This window comes from Myiozetetes cayanensis, unplaced genomic scaffold (assembly GCF_022539395.1).
Source record: "Myiozetetes cayanensis isolate MyiCay16 unplaced genomic scaffold, myiCay2020 scf32, whole genome shotgun sequence".
NCBI lineage: Eukaryota > Metazoa > Chordata > Aves > Passeriformes > Tyrannidae > Myiozetetes > Myiozetetes cayanensis.
In genome coordinates this window covers 4,950,724-4,972,035 of record NW_026087544.1, presented here as the reverse complement: position 1 = coordinate 4,972,035, position 21,312 = coordinate 4,950,724, and the positions used below count along the sequence as shown (strand labels likewise).

The 21,312-nt window shown below is 48.6% G+C and overlaps 1 protein-coding gene across 1 annotated transcript in view; it reads right to left on the bottom strand.

Annotated features, from left to right (window-relative positions):
* Window positions 1-2,049: 2,049 nt before the first annotated feature.
* The window catches only part of KDM5B (lysine demethylase 5B), a 47,680-nt gene continuing 28,417 nt past the window's right edge, over window positions 2,050-21,312 (bottom strand). Inside the window, exons 13-27 of the mRNA XM_050327101.1 lie at window positions 20,875-20,994; window positions 19,025-19,219; window positions 18,283-18,464; window positions 17,640-17,764; window positions 17,215-17,365; window positions 15,029-15,143; window positions 12,917-13,272; window positions 11,735-11,873; window positions 10,403-10,582; window positions 9,632-9,790; window positions 7,500-7,985; window positions 5,614-5,725; window positions 4,535-4,689; window positions 3,559-3,882; window positions 2,050-2,927 (exon numbers count right to left, since the gene is read on the bottom strand). Of these exons, the coding sequence (XP_050183058.1) occupies window positions 2,790-2,927; window positions 3,559-3,882; window positions 4,535-4,689; window positions 5,614-5,725; window positions 7,500-7,985; window positions 9,632-9,790; window positions 10,403-10,582; window positions 11,735-11,873; window positions 12,917-13,272; window positions 15,029-15,143; window positions 17,215-17,365; window positions 17,640-17,764; window positions 18,283-18,464; window positions 19,025-19,219; window positions 20,875-20,994 (2,937 nt within the window). The 3' untranslated portion in view covers window positions 2,050-2,789. The remainder of the gene's footprint in view (window positions 2,928-3,558; window positions 3,883-4,534; window positions 4,690-5,613; window positions 5,726-7,499; window positions 7,986-9,631; window positions 9,791-10,402; window positions 10,583-11,734; window positions 11,874-12,916; window positions 13,273-15,028; window positions 15,144-17,214; window positions 17,366-17,639; window positions 17,765-18,282; window positions 18,465-19,024; window positions 19,220-20,874; window positions 20,995-21,312) is intronic.

Genomic DNA, 21,312 nt, shown 5'->3' with positions numbered 1-21,312 from the left:
CCAAGAAAAACCAGGGCAGCACATGGAGCAGGCAAAGCACCAGCCTGAGTTACAAGGCATTTAACCTGTGCCCTGCTTCGTTAAAACTTAACTCCAGGCAGCAACAAAAACATGAAACCCACGATCCAAAGCAGCCCAAACAAAAAACCCAACAAACACTCTCCAACATGGGTTTTATCTTCAATGAACCCTGGATGATGGAGTGACTGAGTGAATTCCATGTTCTGGAGACAGGGAGCTGCTGGTTTTGCTGATATGTTTGGATGTGCAGCTCACACAGATTTCAGGGGGCAAGCACATACACACACACACACATATATACATATAAAATCTGGCTCAGTATTGTGATTAAACAGCCAAATTCCTTTAAAAACATTGCTGTAAGCAGCAGGATTAACAAAACTTTCAGAACCTGAAGAACTGAGGTGCCTAAGAAACCTTTGTGAAGCTGCACCTCTGAATTCGGGGTGCGTCACTATTTTTTAAACCACCTTGCAGCAAACCTGCCTCTCAGCAGGTGGAATTTTGGACCCAGCAGCATTATCACATCAGGACATCACATCAGCACACAGGCTTTTCTTTTCTTCATTAAATATTTGCTCCTTCTACCCAAGCCCTTTTTCCTGGAACCCCCAATCCCATTTTTGTCTAATAATGTTGAACCTGCAGTTCTGTTACTCTCCTGGGGCTGCTTTATCTCTTCTTCCAGACAAGACTTTTGTCTGTGATGCTGCTCTCAGTGAGGGGCTGTTCCTCCACGGACTGACGTGTTCACATCCTCGAGAAGAACTCTCAGCATGCAGCTTGTTCCCTTCTGGAGGAAGGGTCATGCCACAGCTCGGACTGTTACCTCAGCATGGCACAAAGGTTCTTCCAACCAAAAAGAGAAAAAAAACCCCCACCAAATCTCCAAACATCCTCTTGGTACTTAAATAAAAAGGACCATTCACACACCCTGGAAGCACAGACACAACTAAAGTATGTGGGTTTAAGGTTGTCTCCCCCACCCCAAAGCTTTCAGATGGATCATCTGGGCCAGGCTGAAGATTCCTTCAACAGTTAAAAAATGAACAATGTTTAAAAAAAAAACCAAAACACCAAATCCCTGGGGGACTGAATTCCTACACAGTTCTGATCCCATCCACAGATCCACCACGCCATCATCAGCCACAGACACTCCAAGGCTCTGCCCCACCCAGTGACTCCATGTGCTCCTGCCCATGGGAAAAGGGCTAAAACCAGGAGGGCAAAAAACTTACCAGCAAATTCCTCTTGGTGATGAGTGGAGGGGACATGAACCCCACCAGGGTTCTGGCTATGACAGGATGTCACACAGACAGCAATCTCTGCCATAACAATGATCTCCAGCCCTCCCATCTCCCAGGGCTCCACAGGTTCCACCTCTGGCAGGCCTTGGAGCCACGCTCCTGTCACCAGGCCATTTCCAGCTGTGCTCTGCAGCAGTGATTGCTCTCCAAAGGATTTTGGGTGCAGAACCATTCCAGAAATGTCCTTATTCCTCAGGGTTTTAGGCTACGTGCAGGCAGAAGCAGCTGAAAGGAGCCACAGCCCGGGCTCTGCAGAGCCAGCTCACCGTGGGCCACAGGGAAGGCCACTGTGGCCACCAGCCCAGGCTCTGTGGCCACCAGTCTGGGCTGTGGGGGGAGGTCTCTCCTTCCACCCAGCTGGGCAGGGCTGGCAGGAGGAGCTGCCTCCCACCTTTGCCTCCTGCATGAAACCCCCATTCCCACCCCTGCCAAGTCCCAAACTGTACTTTCAAATCCTGTGTTGGCTCAACCTGCAAATAATTCCAGCTCTGGAAAAGCTTTGTAAAAAACTTGAGGTTCTTTTTCTTTTTGGTGTGAACAACATTTTGACCTCCCTTCTCCTTCCAAACCTGAGCAGAGGAGGGAGATAAGGAAACACCACAGCATCTGCATGGCTGTTTTGGAAGATGAATTTCTGTTGGCTCAGAGAACCCACTGATGCAACCAGCGTGGATCCAGAGGAAAATAAAACTGCATTTCAAACTCTCTAAAAACACCAACATTTAATTTTATAACATAACCAGGGGTTTATTCCACAATATAAACTGCAACATTTGATACAAGCTACCCAAAAAAGGAGAAAGCCAAAATACAGCTGTGGCAATTACTTTACAGATTTTTTTTTTCCTGTCTTCTACATCACAGGGCCCTCAGTGACACTAGGATCTAACATTTGCTGTCTGTACACCAACCAATGCTAGAAGCAACACGCTGTTCAATTGTCATTCCAGTCACTGAAACCAGACATAGAAGTTATTGCTCAGATAAATAAACCTAGTCTACGAAAAAACAAAGTGGAAAAAAACTAAAGTCTCCAAAGAGTTAACAGAGTAAACAGGGATTTCCTCAAAAGAGGATTATTGGAAAATTCATGGTGCAGGGGTTTTTTTTTGTTTTGTTGGTTTTATTTTTTTTTGCACCCAAACCAAGCTGAATTAAATACGCCGGTAAATCCCAGAGAGGTAACTGAATGCTGTACAGTAAAAGGTGCATGTGTCAAATGCCTTCCAAATCGGTGGAAACCCCTGCAAACAGTCAGCATCTCAAACCTCAACAACCACAAACAGATCAAGGGAAAATACAAAAGTGTCAAAAATTGTGTTTTTTTGAGTTCTGGAAAATGATCCCATAAGGATAGAAGTAGCACCATTTGCAATCTGGTTTTTTAAACCAGCCCCTGTGGCTTAACTGGAAAACTGGGAGAACCTTCTTTACTCGAGTCCTGAACGGTTTGTGGGGGTTTTACTTCCGATACTGTGAGTCCTTCCCCGTGCAGCTGGTGCAGATGTAATCCTCCTTCTCGGCCATTTCAGGAGAGATGCCCACACACACCTGGTGGAACCACTGGTTGCAGCTGCCGTCGCACTGGACCCAATCGACCTGGCCAAGAACAGACATGGGGTTCAGAGCAGGACCAGGCAACAACACACCCCAGCTCCTCAGGGTCATTTCTGGGGCTCCTGGTCTATGTAAATGAGTGAGAAATGTCCTGTTCCACAGCTGCTGGGCATTCACCTGCTCATTGCTCTCTGGAGCTGTGGGCAGGGCACACCCCCTCTTATCCCCCTTCTTGCTTCCCCAGCTACCACCAACTCAGCTTCTCCATGGCCCTCCCAGACACCTGGGGCTGTCCCTCTCCTTCCTGTCCAGCCTGGATGGGCCTGTGCAGAGCCCAAAGCTCTGCCCCTCCCACACACCTGTATCCCAAGAGCAGAGATGGGCACGGTGTTTGCACAGCCCCACCTCCCCCATCCCATTCCACGCAGATGTCCTGATGCTGCACAGCTGCTCCAGGAGAGGTGGGATCTGTCCTACCTATCCCAGCCACAGGAGAGGGGCAGGAGGGATCAGTCCTGTCCATCCCAGCCACAGGAGCAGGGGCAGGAGGGATCAGCCCTGCCACACAGACACCAGCTCTGGGTTACCCTCACGAACAGCGTTTTGCCGCCAAGCAGTTCCCTGTCCCAGATCCCAGCACCTGGAACACCAGTGTGGGTCTGCCTGTACTGACCTCCTCTCCCTCGGGCTGGAGGCAGTTCAGGGCAGGGCAGATGGCATCCTCATCCTCAGAGTCCTCCTGCTCAGAGGACATGTCTGAGGGGACCAAGTGGCTTTCGCTGGAACGCTGCAGCTCCAGGAGCCGCTCCCGCTCTCTCTCCAGTTTGTTACTGCACAGATCCTTTGGGTGACTCAGTTTCAGTTTCTTCTTTTTGGGTGTTCTCATCTTTTTTACTCTCGCTCTCTTCTCACCGCAGAAGGTCTCTCTCTCAAAGCGCCGCTTCAGTTTTCTCTCCATGTAACTCATCCCCTCCTTTTTGCCTCGGCAACACTCGTTCTATTGGACAGACAGTTTGGCAAGGTTGTAAGTATGCAACTAACACCCATTATCCTTTTATTCCATAACCCTGATTTTCAGAATAGGCTTAAGGGCAGTGTTTGACAGTGCTGCCTTTTCAGCAGCCTGGGATGTGCAGAAGGAGCCAAGGGCAGGGTCAGGTCCCAGGGACAGAACTTAGAGAGAGAAAATTACTCTCATTTCCTGCCTCTGAACCCACAGCTTCCATGGCAGCTCCCTTGGAAAACCTCCACACAGGACAAGAGTCAAGTGTTCAAGGCCAGGATGGGGCTTGGAGCAACCTGGTCTAGTGGAAGGTGTCCCTGCCCAGGGCAGGGGGTGCAATGAGATGAGCTTTAAGGTCCATTCCAACCCAAACCAGTCTGGGACTCTGCAATTCTATAAAATCAGGAGAGATGTATTTAAAGAACAGAGTGACCATAAAAAGAAGATCCAAATTTCAAAACTATATCAGGCCACAAATGACATTCAATAATTTGTAAACCGATTTGTTATCAACTTCTTGATTCCTTTTGAACAAGGAAAATGCATTTTCATGGAAGTGCAGCCACAAACCCCTGTAGAGCTCATGGGCTGAGGCAGAGCCCCTGCCCCAGAGCGACCCAGCCCAGTGCTGCTGTTGGACACTTGCCTTTTCGTTTGTGGGTGCCCCTGGTGATCTCTGCTCTGACTGCAGAGCAGGGCTCTGCTTCGTGAACAGGGTCTGGTACAGCTCCTGGATTTCGGGCAGAGAAACCTGCAGCAGCTGGGCCTCCATCATCAGCTCATCCAGCTCGGTGCTAATGACTGGTGGGAGAGACAGGGAGAGAGAACAGGGATTCCTCAGTGCCAGCACTGATGAGAACTGCACAGATAATGCAAATTCTCTGGTAGCACATTAAAAAATGGTGAGAGGCTTTAAATCTGAAACTGTATGAATCAGCTCTTATCTGTTCCCTCTTGACTGCTCCTTTTTAACAGCAGGGTTAAAAGGAAAGATAAAAGCTTGCACAGAAGTTCCTGCACTGTGGCTCAGCACCCTGCCATGCTCCCATTTCCTGCTGGTTCAAGGATGAGCCATTGCCATCGTTCCTGGCAACTTCTCCTGCTTCTGGAGCTACAAGAGTGTGATGGTCCCCTCACTACTGAACAAACTGACTGAGATCTGTAAGTGAAGCCAGGACAGGAGAGGAAGCAAAGCTGAGAGGATGAGCCTGGTAAGTGAGTCCTGCTCTACAGTCACCACCCACTGCTGCTGCTGGTTCCAGTTCCAGCTGGGGATATCAAAATTATAGCGTAAATAACAGCTTTTTAATACAGTACAACTCAAACATGGCCTGAAAAATAAACCTGGTGACACAAGAACTGCCTTATTTGAGGTGGGAAGGGGGCAGAGCCTGTCCCCTCCTTTCCCCCTCCTGCAGCTTGGCTGGGGCCACAGCCCGTGCTGAGCTGTTCATGTGGGAAGGTGCCAGCTCTCCTCGTACCTCTTGTCCCATTGTGCCACATCTCTTCATTACATGTGGGAAATTTGTATCCTTGAGCAAGGCACCCCCTCTGCCAGAGCTGGACACTGAGCTCCCAAGTTGTCAGGGGATGGAGGAACCATCAGATGTGCTGCCTGCTCAGCCATTTCCTGGTGACCAGGACACACTGCCCCCTCCACCAAACACAGAGAAGAAAAAGGAAGGGAGGAGGGAAAAACCCCAAATCAAAGTGAAGGTTACAAACCATGAAGTGGGATGCAGTGCTGTCCTGTAGAGAATGGAGAATGCAAATAGATGGTTCTGTTATCCCAGTCGTGAGGCATGGAGAATGACATTGCTCCAATTGTCTGGGACACCTAGAAAACAAAAGGCAGATCGTTTCACTAAAGGTGGGGTTGGAAGTTTGGAATAATTGTGATAGAACCAACACCTCACCAGGTGCCTTCCACAACACCCTGTGCCTCACCAACCCAAGTGCCTGGGCCCCTTGCAGAATTTGGGTCTCTTCAATTCCCACAGCTGCTTTCCAGTGAATTGTTCAAACTCACCCAGAGGCTCCACATTCCTCACTTTGGCCGGTGCCAAAGCAGCCCAAGTCCAGTGGTTACGGTGAAGAGCTTTCTCTTGGGGAAGTGAGGGTTGGATTAGCCCAGATGACAGGGAAAACAGAATTGGAACAGGACAGCCAGCCATGCTGAGGAACTGGATTGTCCAGAAGACCACCTCAAATCCATCCAAACTGAAATTTCAGCTCCCACCTGTCCTGCCACAGCACTGCTGACTCCAGAAGGGTCCCTGGCTCAGGCACAGAGAGGGACCCAGGCTGGTGCACGTGGTCAGATGCTCTTCTACTGAGCTTCCAGGGACCTCTGATTCGGGAAATGCAGTCACAAGGACCTGGACTGGCTCTGCCAGAGATACCCTGATTTGGGAAGTTAAATGACTTGAGATCCACAGCCCTCAAAAAGGTTACACTGCTCTCGGGTGGGAGGAACCTCATGGTTCCATGCTCAGCTAATACCACTGTGCTAATAAAACTAAACTCTCTGTTTCCATTTTGGGCCCAAACATCCACTCACGCTCCCCAAATCCTGGCCTGTTCTTTTCAGCTACAATAGCTGATCTAGGAAAAAGATACTTTAAAACCTAAATGACCAGACAAATTCTCTCAGCTGTCTAAAGGTAGTTTTAATTTCTAATCTAGACTTGCCTGCTTGAAAAATTTGGTCCCCACAAGCCATTGCTACAACTGGGTGACTGAGAAGCAGCTGTAACACCCCCTCAGGCATATGGGGCGTGTTTTGTGCTTTAACATAACTGAACATGAAAACACAAAACCAGCCTAACTGTAACTGGGCTGGACTAGCAAAACTAAAGTGTTTCAATCAAAAAGTAAAAGCAACAGAGTGCATTCCATATTGGGGTGTTTCGTGTTCTTTATACTGCACAGAGCTTTTATTTCCGATTTTTCTGTATTTGTTATCTCAGGAAAGCTGTTTAACCCCTTTCCCTCTTTTCCTGCGCTTCTTGCTGAAAGATCTTTAATGGAAGAAGACAAACTCGCTCATGACTCCATCTGAAACAGCTGCTGTGGCTCAACTCACCAATACAAGCAGCATATTCAGCTTGGGAGGGGGCTGGTGGAAGTGAGGAGGAAGAGGAGCAGTAAGAGATGAAGACACTTTGTTAAAAACAACCTTGTCTGAGAGCCAAGCTGGTAACACACGGGACAGTTTGTGCCTCTGTTAGTAATTCTCAACACTTAAAACTCTCTTTGAATACTTGTAAGAACAGAATATAAAGACTAACTGAATAATGAGCACTACAGAAACAGCAGCTCCAGCAGCTCTGTCCTTAGTGTTGTCACAGCAGAGCACAGAAGCCGGAGGAAGAGAGGGGGGAACAGGCTCTTTGGGAGGAATTGTTCCTGGACTCCTGCAGAAGGGGACACGAAGCTGCTGCTGGAACACACACACACATCCTGGCTAACGGGCACAGCAGGACCCAGCTCCCTGCAGCTGTAAAGCAGGGCACAAACCATCTGCCTCAGCGGGATCTGCACTGAACCCAAAGCCAGAGCAGCGTTACAGCCCGTCCTTGCTGACCCCAGGAAGCCCAGCCCAGCCTCACCTTGTTTGTCTCCGGCAGCTGGCCCGCCGAGGGCTGCCACCGGCTGTGCAGTAATCCTGAGCCAACTTTGTCCTGGATGCGTTTGAGATTCCCTGAATACAACATTTGTTGTGCTCTGTGCTGCCAGTTCACAGTCCTCTCGATCATGTACCGCAGGGCGTCCCCCTCGGGCAGCCTCACGCGGATGCGCTGCAGGGAGGCCAAGAGCGGCAAGATCTTCTCTAGGGGCGGCTTTTGGGAGCGGTGGCAGTGCGGGCACAGCCACACGCGGGGTCCCTGCGAGGCGCCGGGCACCGAAACGCAGCCGGTGTGGAAGAAGCCCCTGCAGAGCTCACACTGGATCATGGGGGCAGCCGGCTCCTTCTGGCACAGACACACTTTGAGCTCGGCGTCCTCCTCGCTCGACAGCACCTTCACCTCGTTCGCCGCTCGCAGGGCACGCAGCGCCTCCATCTCCCTCAGCCGGGCTTCTCCGAGCGTGGCCATCTGAAAGGGATCCAAAGGTCATCCCCAAAGGAACACTGCTCGTTACAACTGCCAGCCACTGTCCTGGACCGTTCCTACACTCCTCACACTCTTGTAACACCTTCGGGGCTCTCAACCTCTGAACTGCAGCAGTGATGGAGATGGAGGGGCAGCAGTGGGGATGGAGGAGCAGCAGCAGTGGGGATGGAGGAGCAGCAGCAGTGGGGATGGAGGAGCAGCAGCAGTGGGGATGTGCAGGGGGGATGTGCAGCAGGGTGACTTCAGTTCCCTTCCATTTTCTCCCGAGGCCCAGAGATCCAGAGCTTATTCCTTTGTAATAAAATAGCTCCCAACCCCCTCTCTGCTCCAATACTTCGTGTTTTGTACTACAAAAACATGGTCTGCCTTAAAGTAGCTCAGATCCTGAAGAAGTACAGGTTTTGGACTGCAGGTACTTCTCTGTGAACATTTCTCTCAATAGTCAGACTCTGGATAAGCATAAAAGGTGCCTGGGCAGGTTTCACAAACACAAATGCATCTCCAAGCCCCTGCTCTGCACACACTGCCCACTGCTCATGGCCATGCCCTGACCTATGGACTTGCTCTGGGGGTTGTGAAGAGCAAGCAAAGTCCAGGTGTACCCTGAATGTGCTGTTTGCCCTCTCTACACCTTCTCATGATCCTTTTTTCAGGAATCTTTAGCATTAGTTACTATGAAGACAGTACTATATTTCAGTTCCATAAAGGCTGTTCATAGCAGCTGCAACTAATTCTATGCATTTTATTATGGGACACAACTTCTAAGAGGAGGGTTTATAAATATATACAAAATGGTTATTTCCCACATCATGGCTTTCACGTGTGATGCCTGGACTAAAATCAGCCCTGGAAAAAATGCGACAGCTGTGCCCATCTCAGACAGATGTGGGACTGGGGCACAGCACATTGTGACATGCACACAGGTGCTGAGCCAGGCTGGGGAAGGTTCTGGTTCCCTCTGTGTGTCAAAAGAAACCCTGCCACCCTGAATGACTGCACTTTCCTGGGTGCAGCCCCGTGAGTGCCCTGGATCTCCTGAACAAGAGGTGATGGAGTCACAGAGGGACAGGTGGGGCTGAGGACCCAGCCTGTCCCAGTCAGTGCTGGCTCTAACTCTGGCCTTCAGACAAGGGAGGCCAAAACCAGTGCATGTTCCCCACCAGCCACTGAGTCTGCTCCACCCAGAGCAGTGTTTTAGTGACTCCATAATACATGAGGTTTTCCTTTAATTATTCAGAGTGTTAGTTTTAATTATAAATGGTGCTGGGTTAGGGTGTTCTTTGAAAGGATCAGACTTGGGCAAACCCTATCCCATCTTTAATAAGGTTTAGATATGGTGGGGGAAAACAGGTCTCTATTTTTTATTTTCCTGTGCTCTGCTTGGCTACAGGCACTGCCTGGCAAACTGTGAGGCTGCCTCACGCACAAAGCAACAAACACCATTTCCACTGAAAGCAATTTTGGGAAGTCTGAAGCAAGCACAGAAAAGTGCAGCCCCAAAAGTCCTGCAGAGCAGCACAGGAGGAGGAACAGGGTGAAAGCCACACTTCTGCACAGGGGGGCAAACAGAAACAAGGATTCAAGGAACTCAGAAGCAGCTCTATTTGGAAAAGATCTGAGCCACGCACCGCGGACGCCGTGTCCTTGCTCTCGGAGAGCGCCCGCTCCAGGTCACTCAGCGTCTCCAGCTTGGTGCTTTTCTTCTTGCCACTCGGCACTGGCTCCTTCAGCTTCTTCTGCTTCCTCTTCAGACTGAGCATTCCGATGTCACACCAGGGACACAACACCTGAGGGACAGAACGGCAGGGTCGCAACTCCAGTGTTCCTAATGCACTGCCCTGCCCTAACGCAGTCACAGGAACTGGAGTTCCTGAACTTATTCCATCAAAGATCTGATGGAATGAGGTTATCTGGAAGGTAGGGAGAGCTGGAAGGCTGAAACTTCAGTTTTATAAAATGGCCAGACCCAAACACCCCTGCATTTCACCCAGACACTGCTGGTACATAGAGAAAGCCAACATGCTGAAACTGCAAACCCCAGAAAAAAGACAGAGATTCCCTGCATTCCCACCTGTCCTGATGGGAGAGGAGGACTGGGGGGTCAGAGGGGCTCAGGGTAGGGCAGAGTGTGGATTGCTCAAGGACTGCAGGTGTGACACCACCTCCTCCAAAAGCAGAGGGGCAGTGAATGCAGCTACAGCCTCCACCGAGCCTGAGGACGATGGGGCAGGTGTGAAGCTGCACACCTTGGCCTGACACCTGGAGTAAATCCAGTGCCACAGATCTGTCAGTATTCCCATACTGATATGGGAGATGTCAGGCACTGGCACTGCCTGCTCTCCTTAGCTATGGATTGAGAAGAATAGAGCAGAGCTAAATCTTAAGCTGGGATCTCTTACCTCCAGAAGGGAATAGGGAGAGTTCTCGCACAGGAAGGTGTTTGCTGCACATTCCTTCCAGGCCTGCACTTCAGCCACCAGGGCCTCCAACCTCGGCAGATAATCCAGGTGCACTGGGATGGATCGACCTCTCGTGACAAGCTCTGCCAGCGTGTCCAGCACAGGCACACGGCCCCCAACCTGCAGGGTTGTAAATTAGGAAATCCTGGATGTACACAGGACAGAGCGCTGCCCTGAGTCCCAGCAACCACTCAGTGAACTGAAGGTAGAGCTCATAAAAATGAATTTACTGCTCAAACACCTCAGTCACCTCAACCTCCACAGCTGTTCATCCAATATTGGTGCTGCTTGTGAGTGAGTCAGACTACGCAGACAAAACTAACACCACTGGGGGGTGGAAGGAAGAACACACTTCCCAAGTGACAAAAAAAACAAAAACAAAAAACAGAACAACAAAAAACTCCTCAAGACTGCCAACAGTATAAGCAACCTCACAGTTTCACACTCTGCATTCACAACAGAAAATGGAAATAATTCTGAAATAGTAGAATCAGAGTCATTAACGTTGGAAAAGATCTCCCAGATTATCAAGTCCAGCCATTAACCCAGCACTGCCAAGGCCACCACTAACCCATGTCCCCAAGTGTCACATCCACACACCTTTTAAATCCCTCTGGGACTCCACTAACCCTGGGCAGCCTGTGCCAGGACAATTAAATTTTTAAATAAAAGCTCAAAAGAAGTTTTTACAGAGAGCTCAGTTTAGCCTGAAAATACTCCTAAGTCAGATCAGAGTTCCCTTTATGGAAAAAACATGAGGACAAATAAAAATATAAAAAATCATTTGGCAACTTACATTAAAATGTGAAATCAGGGCTATCCCAGTGCCACCCTGGCCTGATCTGGGCAGTCCCAACTGACCTCTGGCTCAAGCACTCGCAAGGCTGAGCCAGGAACCACTTCTGTATCACCAGACTGTACCTCAGTGTGGTACAAAAATGTGATTAATGGGGAATTGTTACTGAGCAAAACTGACCTTGAGGTCAAGTTCCATAATACAGTATCTTTTTAACTTGAGATTTTTGCTAACAGTTCCTTTACAGATTTTCCTGCAAAGGTGAAGGAGCACAGACCCAGTGCAGAACCAAGCAGAAATCAGGGCAGTGAGTGTATCTGCACCAGGGCCAAGGGAACAGATGGCACACACGAGGGAAACCCGGAGCACACCCGGGGTCTGCAGCCCCAGAGCACACCCAGGGTGCAGAGGGTGGCTCTGGGGACCTGGGCAGGGTCACTGTCCCTGCCCAGCAGCCACGAGCACAGTCCATGTACCTGCAGAGCCTCCACCTCCTGCATCCAGTCCTTGGCCTTCTGCACGGCGTCCTTGAGCGCCGCTCCGTTGGGGAGGTAGGCTGGGATCTCCTCCAGTTCCTTCACGGCTGCTGCCAGGCTGCTCAGGGACTGCCGGGGTCTGGGGGCACAACAGATGCTGCATTACAGGAGGGGCTGCTCTTCTACTCACCAGGGTCATTAAAATCAGAGGGTCACACCAAATAATCAGCAGTACAGGGGAGCTTTAGAAGTGCTGGCTCGCTCCAGGCTCCTACCAGAAACATTCTCACATTTGGACTCAAAAAGATTTACCTTTTATTAACTTTTGAACAACAGAACCCTAGATCTTCAAACACTCACCAAAACCCCAACCAGCAGCAGCTGAAAGATTCTGCTTTAGAAGGTTAAACCCCTGAAATTTGGCTTTTCTCTACTTCCCAGTTTGATTTTGTGGTTTTAGAAAGGTATAAAACACAACACAGCTCAATACTGGAGATTAAACCCAAGCTTAGTCAGCTCTGTGCTCTGTGAAGTTATTTTAAAACACTGTGGTTAGTAGTGGGTAAGAGACACTCCCACACTTTCATAAATATGAGGCTGGGGCAAAATTAAAAAAAAAAAAAAAAAAACAAAACCCAAAACAAAGAAAAGTCAGGAATCTTGAGGGGAAAAACCTGGCATACAAGTTTGCAGCACCCCCATTTTTCTCTAGAAATCAGGAGGTCAGAACGACAAGCAAGAAAATTTTTCTTAGTAAGGATGTATTTGGCCTATTTCCTTCTCCTCTGCACCAACTCACATGGAAAAGGCTCCTCCTTGTTAATTAGAAATAGTCCTACATGGACTATAAAATTTTACAGATCTGAGCTCCATCTGGACCCGCATCCTCCAGCCTGACACTGGGCAGGGGAAGAAGGTGGAAAAGAAGGAAGAAGCATCTTAAACCCCTTTCCTGTGGTAAAAGGAGAATCTGCATGATGATGGTGGAGCACCACAACCACGGCAAGGCAACCAAAATGATTCCATGCCTCATCCTCCTTCTCCAGCCCTGTCCCTTCTGGCTGGGAACAAGCTTTGCCTTCCTGCTGGGAACTGGATGAAGCCTCTTCAGGAGTCACGGCACTTCCATCTGCAACAGCTCACTGAACTCCAAAACACAACAGTGAGATTTATAAGCTCTACCTGGCCTTTATCAGGTTCCTGGCTTTGTCATCCCAGTGCTCGGACACGGTGAGGAGCTCCTGCAGCTTCGCCATCGCCTTCTCCACCGCCGGGTAGGGCGCCAGTCCCACCCCCGAGTCTATGAGGCGTCTCATGTCGTCCAGGGTGAGGGAGCTGTGGTCTGAGGAGGCCAGGTGGACGTCCTCGAGCCAGCGGGCCTGCTCCAGGCGCGTCCGCAGCTCGGCCAGCTGGGGCAGGTCCACGTCGAAGTCGAAGCTGACGTCCAGCAGCTCCTGCAGCTCCGCAGCGCTGGGCATTTCCTCGGAAAGGAGTTTTTGGCTTTGCTGTTGGAAAGCTTCCACCCGGTCAAGAAGGTCCTGAAAGACACAAGCGCACCAATAAATCAGAGTAAAATCCACTTCACCACGGAAGTGCAAGGTTAACCATGGAGTGCAGGCTCCTGGCAAACACCCCACTGCCACACACACACTGCGTGTGGCAAATTATCCCAACGTCTGGAACACTTCAACTGTGTCTTCAACACACAGCAACTCCTCATACAGAGCATGGCCAGAAGCTTGAGTATCCCAGAACGAGGGAATTCCATCCCCAATTCCTGTGAGCTGAGACAGGTGTCAGTCAGAAAGAGGGTTGGGAAGAACAATCTACAGGGAAATTGAGTGTGCCACGAGTGTTGCTGTCTGGCTTTGTTCTGGAATGGTTCAGGCAGCTGAGGAACAGAAAAGTGAGGATTATGAAGGCTTTGAAGAACACTGGGATGCTCTGGGATTCATTTCTGCTGCACTGTTAAGGTTTTTGAGTTCAGCCCACAGTGCCTGTGAGCCACAGGCATTTTACTCCCTCATGCATTGCAACTCCTTCTCTCTCCACACACTCTGCAGCTGATTACCCCAAAAGGTACCTCTGGGGCTGTTTGCAGGTTAGGGGACAGTTAGGGGACTGTCCAGGTTAGGGGACAGTCAGGGGACTGTCCAGGTTAGGGGACAGTCATCCAGAGCAATCCCACAGCCGAGGCTGGGATTACTCTGCATGGAGCATCCTGCCCAGTGCTCCCAGTACTGCTGGAAATGCTGTTCCTGCAGGAAGTTCTTCCCTCACAGCTGACACCTTGGCATCTGGCCAGCAAGACTGTTTCCCAGGGTGGGCAGCCTCCCCCAGCATGGAATAAAGCCTTTTTAAGAGCCAGATTAAACTGTGAAGCCATCTCCAGTTACTGTTGGTCATTTACATTAACAGCCTAATTTACATGACTCCATATAATTGAGGCTCGTTGAGGATGATACAAAGGAACACCCTGACCATATGTGTTTGCTATTTCCCTGCTCAGGAATGCCAGATGGAGAGGAACTGTTTGCATGCCTGGAATTTCCGAACTTCTGCTTTTCAACCAGCAAGAGGACTTCACAGCTCCAGTGCTATAAACAAATAACTGTAAAGAGGATTGTATCAAATCTGATCCACACACTATCCCTCAGTGTGATATGCAACATTTTGGCAAATTCTGAAGCGAAATTTTGAATTACTTTCAGCTTTTCTGAGGGCTGATCATCTGGGGATCACAGAAACAGCACCAGCTGTGTGGGGGACACAGTGACCTGGCCCCCTGACAGCAGCACATTCTCTGCTCGAGTAAGGATTTGGGCATTCTGGGCTGGGTTTGGCTGGAATTATCTGTGGGGTTTCCTGGAATGTGGGTTGAGAACACGAAGAGGGATCTAATTACAAGATTATAAGAAAGCTGATTCTGGACTAACAAAGAAGGAAGGTGATGAGACAGAGCTCCCTCAGAGTACCTGCAGACTTTGAATGTTCTCACATTAACCTGGTTTCTCTCAAGAGCAGACCAGTTAACTGACCTCAAACTTTTAACCTGTAGTTGCCCAGGTCATCCTGCTGCTTCTCCTGCACTCCTTTATACAACACTAACACTTTGATTTGCCTGTGCAGGATAAAAATCTGCTGCCCGTGAACACCAGCAGGTCAGAGCTCCGTCCCTGACTCCCCTGTGCACAGGAATTAATTCTTGGAGCAAACAGTGAGACAGGAGATGGATGCAGTGCAAATCCACCCCTGCAAACGCTCACGTTCTCTCCCCTAGGGTGTCCAGGTTACCTTGAGCAGCGGTGTCTGGCTGAGCACACAGGGCAGGGCATAGAGCTGCCTCACGAACAGCCGCAGCTCGTTCACCGTCAGCTGGTTCTGACACTTCCCCCCTCCGGAGCGGTACCTGCAATGACACAGTTCAGCTTTCCTGGTTACCACTGAAAAACAACTGAGAGAAAACACCTCAACTTCGAGGCCAGGTTGGATGGGGCTTGGAGCAACCTGGGCTACAGAAAGCGTCCACCTTCTGTGGCAGGGGGTGGAATGAGGTGAGCTTTAAACTTCCTTCCAACCCAAAAGATCCTGGATTTTTTTGATTCCTTAACATCTGCTCATGATTTCGTGTCAGTCAGGCCTTACTGAGGAGTAACAGAATATTCACAAGCACCCAAGCAGAGGGAAACCTCAGTCCACCACTGCAGAATGAGCTATTGTTGAAACACTCCTATTAAATGGGATTCTGGAACAACTACTCAGCCTTGGAAGGGCACTGGTTATTATGGAATAAAATTAGGCTTTTTTCCAGAACACAAAGCAACTGTGGACAAACTATTCAGTTATGTTGCAACAGCTATTGTAGTCAGCTCTGCCCCTGCCCACACCAAAAGAGAACAAATCCCAATTCTGAATGGGTTTTATATTGATGGGTCGTGTAGGCACTTCTGAAAAATCCTCTCCACGCTGAAATCAGCACTTTTATTTTTATCTAAAAGCTTTGTATCAAATGAGTGGCTTATAAGTGCTAACAAACTGGCCAATATTAAAAACCTCTCTAAACTCAAGCCACTATTAACGAGGTCTGAGAACCCTGAACAGAAGAGGAAAGAGATCCCTTACAATGCTGGCTCCAACTGAATCCACAATGTGTCATTTATACAAAAGAGGAGAACAACAGCCCAGCAGGATGTGCCAGCACGACTGGAACGTGAACACTATTAATTTAATTTTAATTTACCACTCTGGGTTAAAAATAAGTATTTTTAAAGGATACACAGGATCACACTGGGAGTTCAAAACCCCTCGGTCAGTTGAACCATAAAATGAATTCAAAGCCTCAGGTACAACACAGGTTTCCTTACAGTGTGCTTTGTTCTACTGTTTGCTGTGGAAGCTCTGCAGTATCTTCTAGGGAAAGGCACAAATTTTTAAATACATAAGTATTTATTTACATGAAAATGCATGAGCCTAAGAAAAAGCCAGACAGAAGCCACCCCACATCCATCCAGGGTTATTAATCAGAGAGATCTCCAAGCACAAGGTCTCTAAACTCTTGGAGACTAAGGGGCAGAACAAGTTTCATGAGGCCTAGAGAGGGAAGGAGATGGACAGGGAGAACACATGTTATTCAAATCAGCAGAAAAGGGTGAAAATTGTCAGGTTGGATGGGGCTTGGAACAACCTGGTCTAGTGGAAGGTGTCCCTGCCCATGGTAGGGGGTGGAACAAGGTGATCTTTAAGGTCCTTTCTAACCCCAAACCAGTCTGGGATTCTGTGCATGGGTGGAGAATGTGCAGCAGAAGATGGTAATTTGTGGATCCTGAGAGAAAGGCTCTCACATCAATACAGGCACAACCAGACTCATGCAATGAGGAGATCTGGCCTCAGCCTTCTGTTCTTCTGGCTCTTTTCAACCCATTTCAGACATGGAAGTGCCAGCAGGACCAGGCAGACAGTTCATAAAGGACACGTTACTCAAACACTGCCCTACCTTCAAATCTCTTGAGCAAATAACCTGTCTGAAAGATTCAATATAAAGAGCAGGTATTTTTCAGAGTTTTCATACAACATCCCCACCAGCAGCAGCTCAGGGAGTTGAGGCACTTCATTTTTCCACAACAGAGAGAGTAATGAATACAATGACACCTGCACTATGGACAGATTTACAGTCCCCATGGCACAAAGACAAGTGGGCTGGATCTTGCTGGCTGCGACTTTATCTTTGTACCACATCATTTTTTCCTTTCAGGAACACTGGAGTAAATTTACTGCCCAGCTGTCAAACACAGAGGAAGAGGAGATCTGAAAGCTCAGGATGTTTTTAACTTATTACCTGCAGCAAAGGTGAATCTCCCTGTTAAAGGAGACAGCGAAATTCCTCCAATTTTTAAGTCTTGCAGAGCACTGGAGTCCATCACCGGCCACTGACACCCACCTGTGGTGCCTCAGTTTTGCTGCAGACACACAGTGACACTCACCTGGTTTGTCTCTTGCCGTTCAGCAGCTGCTGAGCCACCGAGGCACATTTGTCCGCATCCTGCGTCACCAGCCGGAGGTGTCGCAGCAGGTCGTTGTCCGGGAACTTCTTCATTTCTGATTCTTCTATCAAAGCCTTAAAACTGATCAGACCTGTTGGGAAAGACATTAAGTTAAGAAGTCTCCCTTTGCCATGGATCTTCCATGTTTCTATTTCTACTCCAGTTTTCTTTTGTGTCAAAGTGATTTACAGCCTCGTCACACAGAGACAGCATCACTTCTGGGACTGTAACAGCTGAAATACTTTAAAACATGAAATGACAAATGGTTTCTTTTGGCTGTCACATAAGGAAAAAGTTGCTACCAAAAAACAGAAAAATCAGCCCTTTTAAGTTACGTGCTGCAGACAACAGGTTAAGATGCTCACTTTTTTTGTTGTTAATTTTTGCCTCCAGGGCCTCGTTGACGTTGGAAGCCCACTCGTTGTAGGACTCCGCGCGCATCTTCAGCGCGTTCATCATCGGGTACAGCTCCTCCAGGGTGTAGCGGTACCTGCAGGCAGCACAGAACTCAAATTAAGACCTACAACCACACCACGTCCTTCCCGAGACAATTTCGACGTTGCAATTACTTCCCAAAGTGATTTCAGCAGGACAATAACTGTGAGACTGCCTTAAAGAAAGCTCCATTCACGTAGGACAAAGATCTACCAAACAGCAAAGGAGAGCTGACAACAGGAAGGAAACTCTGAAAAGCAAAACAATATGTCCTGGCAAGGACTGGATATAAGGGACAATGACCTTGTTGCTATAAATAAAAATGCAAACTAACTTAGCCAGCAATTTTTGCCATTACAGAGCAAGAAGAGCTGAATGCTGAAGAGAAAGAGGCTTTGTGTGCGAGCACAAAACAGGCCTGTTGTTATGGGGGCACTGGATTTGCAAAGCACTGAAACAGAAACAGAAACCAGCCCTACTGACAGCAAAGCAAGCACCAGTTTACCAAACCACAGGACCTACACAGACAGCAGTAACTTCACATCATGGCATTATTTGCTATCTCAGGCTTACCCCACTTTGTATTTGTAGGTGGGGCAGGAGCAGAGGTCCTCAACGTGGTACAAGCACACCAACAATCCAGGTTTACAGGGACAATAAACTGCTGACATGAAGCAGGTGGTTTTACACTTCAGACACTGCCGCTCGTCATCGGGGAACAGCTCAAATGTCACCCTCTCTGAGTCGGTCACTCCCTGCAAGAGAGTGTTACGTCACTTCAAGGCCTAACAAAGAGGTGACTGTTACAAAGAAGAGGTGACTATTCCAAGCTAAAACATCAGAAGCTAAATTTATTGAAGGAATAATGAAGTTTTTGTAAATGAGATATTAAACCCAGGTAGACAGAAATTTTGGTTAATGAAAAAACAGCTTTTCTGACTACATTACTGAAAGGAGAAATATTACTTTAAAAGCAACATTTGAACAATATTAAAGGGCAGGTGCTAAAACAAGGTGCACAATAAATGATTCTTTAGCCAGGTGGTTCTCTGAAATTCATGACTCAGGAAGGAACTATGCACCTCTAAGCCACTGATTCACCAGTGAAAGGACCAGCATGTCCTCACATCACTGTTTTGATTGTTTCTCCATTCATTATTAATAAATCCCATCTCTAGAAGTGTTCAAGGTCAAGTTGGACAGGACTTGGAGCAACCTGGTCTAGTGGAAGGTGTCCCTGTCCATGGGAGGGGGGTGGAATGAGATGAGCTTTTAAGTCCCTTCCAACCCAAACTATTCTTTTCCAACAACTCACCAGTTTATCAACCTTCTCCCGCAACCTCTTCTCCTCTTCAATCATAATGGCCATGTCTTTCTGGACCGTAGATGCCACCACCACGTCCAGGACATCTGCTTTGGAAGCCATCTTACAGATCATCTCGTCGTGGGAGAAGACGCAGTAGCGGTTCAGCAGCCGGTAATGCTCCACGCACTGGCGGCCCAGGGGCAGCTGTGGGACAGACGGGGGCATTGGGGGAGAAATCATTTGGAAAAGTGACATTAAGGCACTAACTCTTCATGCTACTGATCACAAACTATCCCAAGGAAAGGCCAAGACAAATCTTTCGTGCAGCAATGTTCATACTTCAGAGTGTAAACTGAGAGAAATCGAGACACCGAGCTGTGCACACCAGGAATGTTCGTGGCTCTCGCCAGAGGCCTCTGTGGGTGTGAGCTGTGCAGCTGGGGGGGTGTCCTCTGTGGAGAGGCTGTAATTAGGGGCAACTAAATCACTAAACTACAGTGGGCTCAGGAGGACCCAAGATAAAACCACACAGAGGCCAGGGAAGCATCAGAAGGACAAGTACAGGCACTTGTCTTGCTCCCAGTACTCGAGGGATGTCCCATCCCAGGCAGGTGCAGGGCATGCTGGGCCTTCTTCTCCCTGACATGGCTGGTTTATGGGGACATAAACTATGCTGCAGCAGCAGAAACTGCTGACTCTGTGCACTGCTGAAGCCCCTAACTGGCTGCAGGCAGAGCACACAATTCACCATGAGCTGGGCAGGTCACTCCCAGCTTTATTTTAAGGTCAGGCAGATAGTGATGCTCAGGGAACAGCGAGGTTATGTGCAAGTCCAGAATGAAATTCACGGAAGGACAAGAGGAAAAACCAAACCAAACAACTGCCACATGAGCACAGTTGAAGTGCAGGAAGCTTTCTTGCAATATTAAGTCATCTCCCTCTTCTAAGTGATGTTTTTTAAGTCTAACAACCTTCTCAGTTGGGCTACACTTACAAAGAGTCAAGACCTTTTCTGGAGGAAAAAAAAATCAGGAGAGGAGCAACTTGAAATATCAGAAGCTTCAAAGGATCTTTCTGAGATCAGACAACACTGTGTGTCTGAATCATCTGCTAGGAAGGAAAAGTTACAGGTAACTTTGGAGCAACTCTCCTCCATTTGTCCATATTTAAAAAAAGACAAAGAACTTATTCAATAACTGTGACCTCATAACTGCAACGTGTGCCCATCTCTGCTGTTTCAGTGAGCTGAGTGAAGCTTACTGGGAATCAAGTACTGGTCTGTAAACCTTCTGTTTGAACTTGAGAACTTTCTTCACTTCTCATTGGAATGATTTTCCCTACAGCACCTCTGCTATCCAAGAGGATGCTCTCACATCAGATGCAATTCCTATTTGTTTGCCCAAGAGGACTATCAAGGTCTTTAACTGTTCTTCATGTGTGTTACACGTGTCACCTGATTTTATCACAGAAGCTAAAGCAGAAAACATATCCATGTTGAATTTGGTTTCCAGCTGCAGAAAGTACCCCTTAGAAAAACTCCCAGTGCAATAAACTGGGAAATTTCATTCCAGAAACTGGGAACACAAAAAAGACTCCAGCAGCACTGGTGGATCTCGTCCTCCAGGCATGCATGGGGCCGAGCTGATGTCCAATTCCAAACCAAATCTTTGGAAGCAGAGGAAACCCAGAGTTCAGTGCATGACAGAAACGCCTTCAGCAAACATCACGCTGCCAGAAACAGGCTCCTTCTGATCTGTAGGCCTAGATTTGTGCATCAGCAGCAAATCAGAGCTGTACAAGCAGCTAAGAACAGGTTTGGAACCGCTCACTTAGGGGGAAAAGGCTGGTTTGGGACGTACCCAGTCGACGGTGCAGAAGTTCACAGCTTCAGCAAAGTTGAAGCCCTGGTTGAAGCCGCTGTGATAAGCCCTGGGAAAGGTGATCACGAACTCCCCAGCACACTGGTTGGTCCTGTACACCTGGGAGGACAGACAGAGCAGTGTTAGGTCCCACCTAAACAGAGCTGCAAGAAGAACATGGATTTCCAACTCCCAGTAACTTCTGTGAGGACTTTGGAGCGTTTTAAACCGTTAAGGCCAAGAATCACAACTGGCATTTGGTGACAGACCACGTAAAACCCCGGGAAGCAAAAGGGTTCCAGTCAGCCACAACCCCACTCTGAACAGTTCTGAGCTGGCTGCCTGGGCCTGGTGCACCTCAGTGCCTCTGTGCAGGTGCTCAGGGGTGGGGTTAGCACAGATCCAGCTCTCTCCAACGTGCAGCTGGAGGGAGAAGAG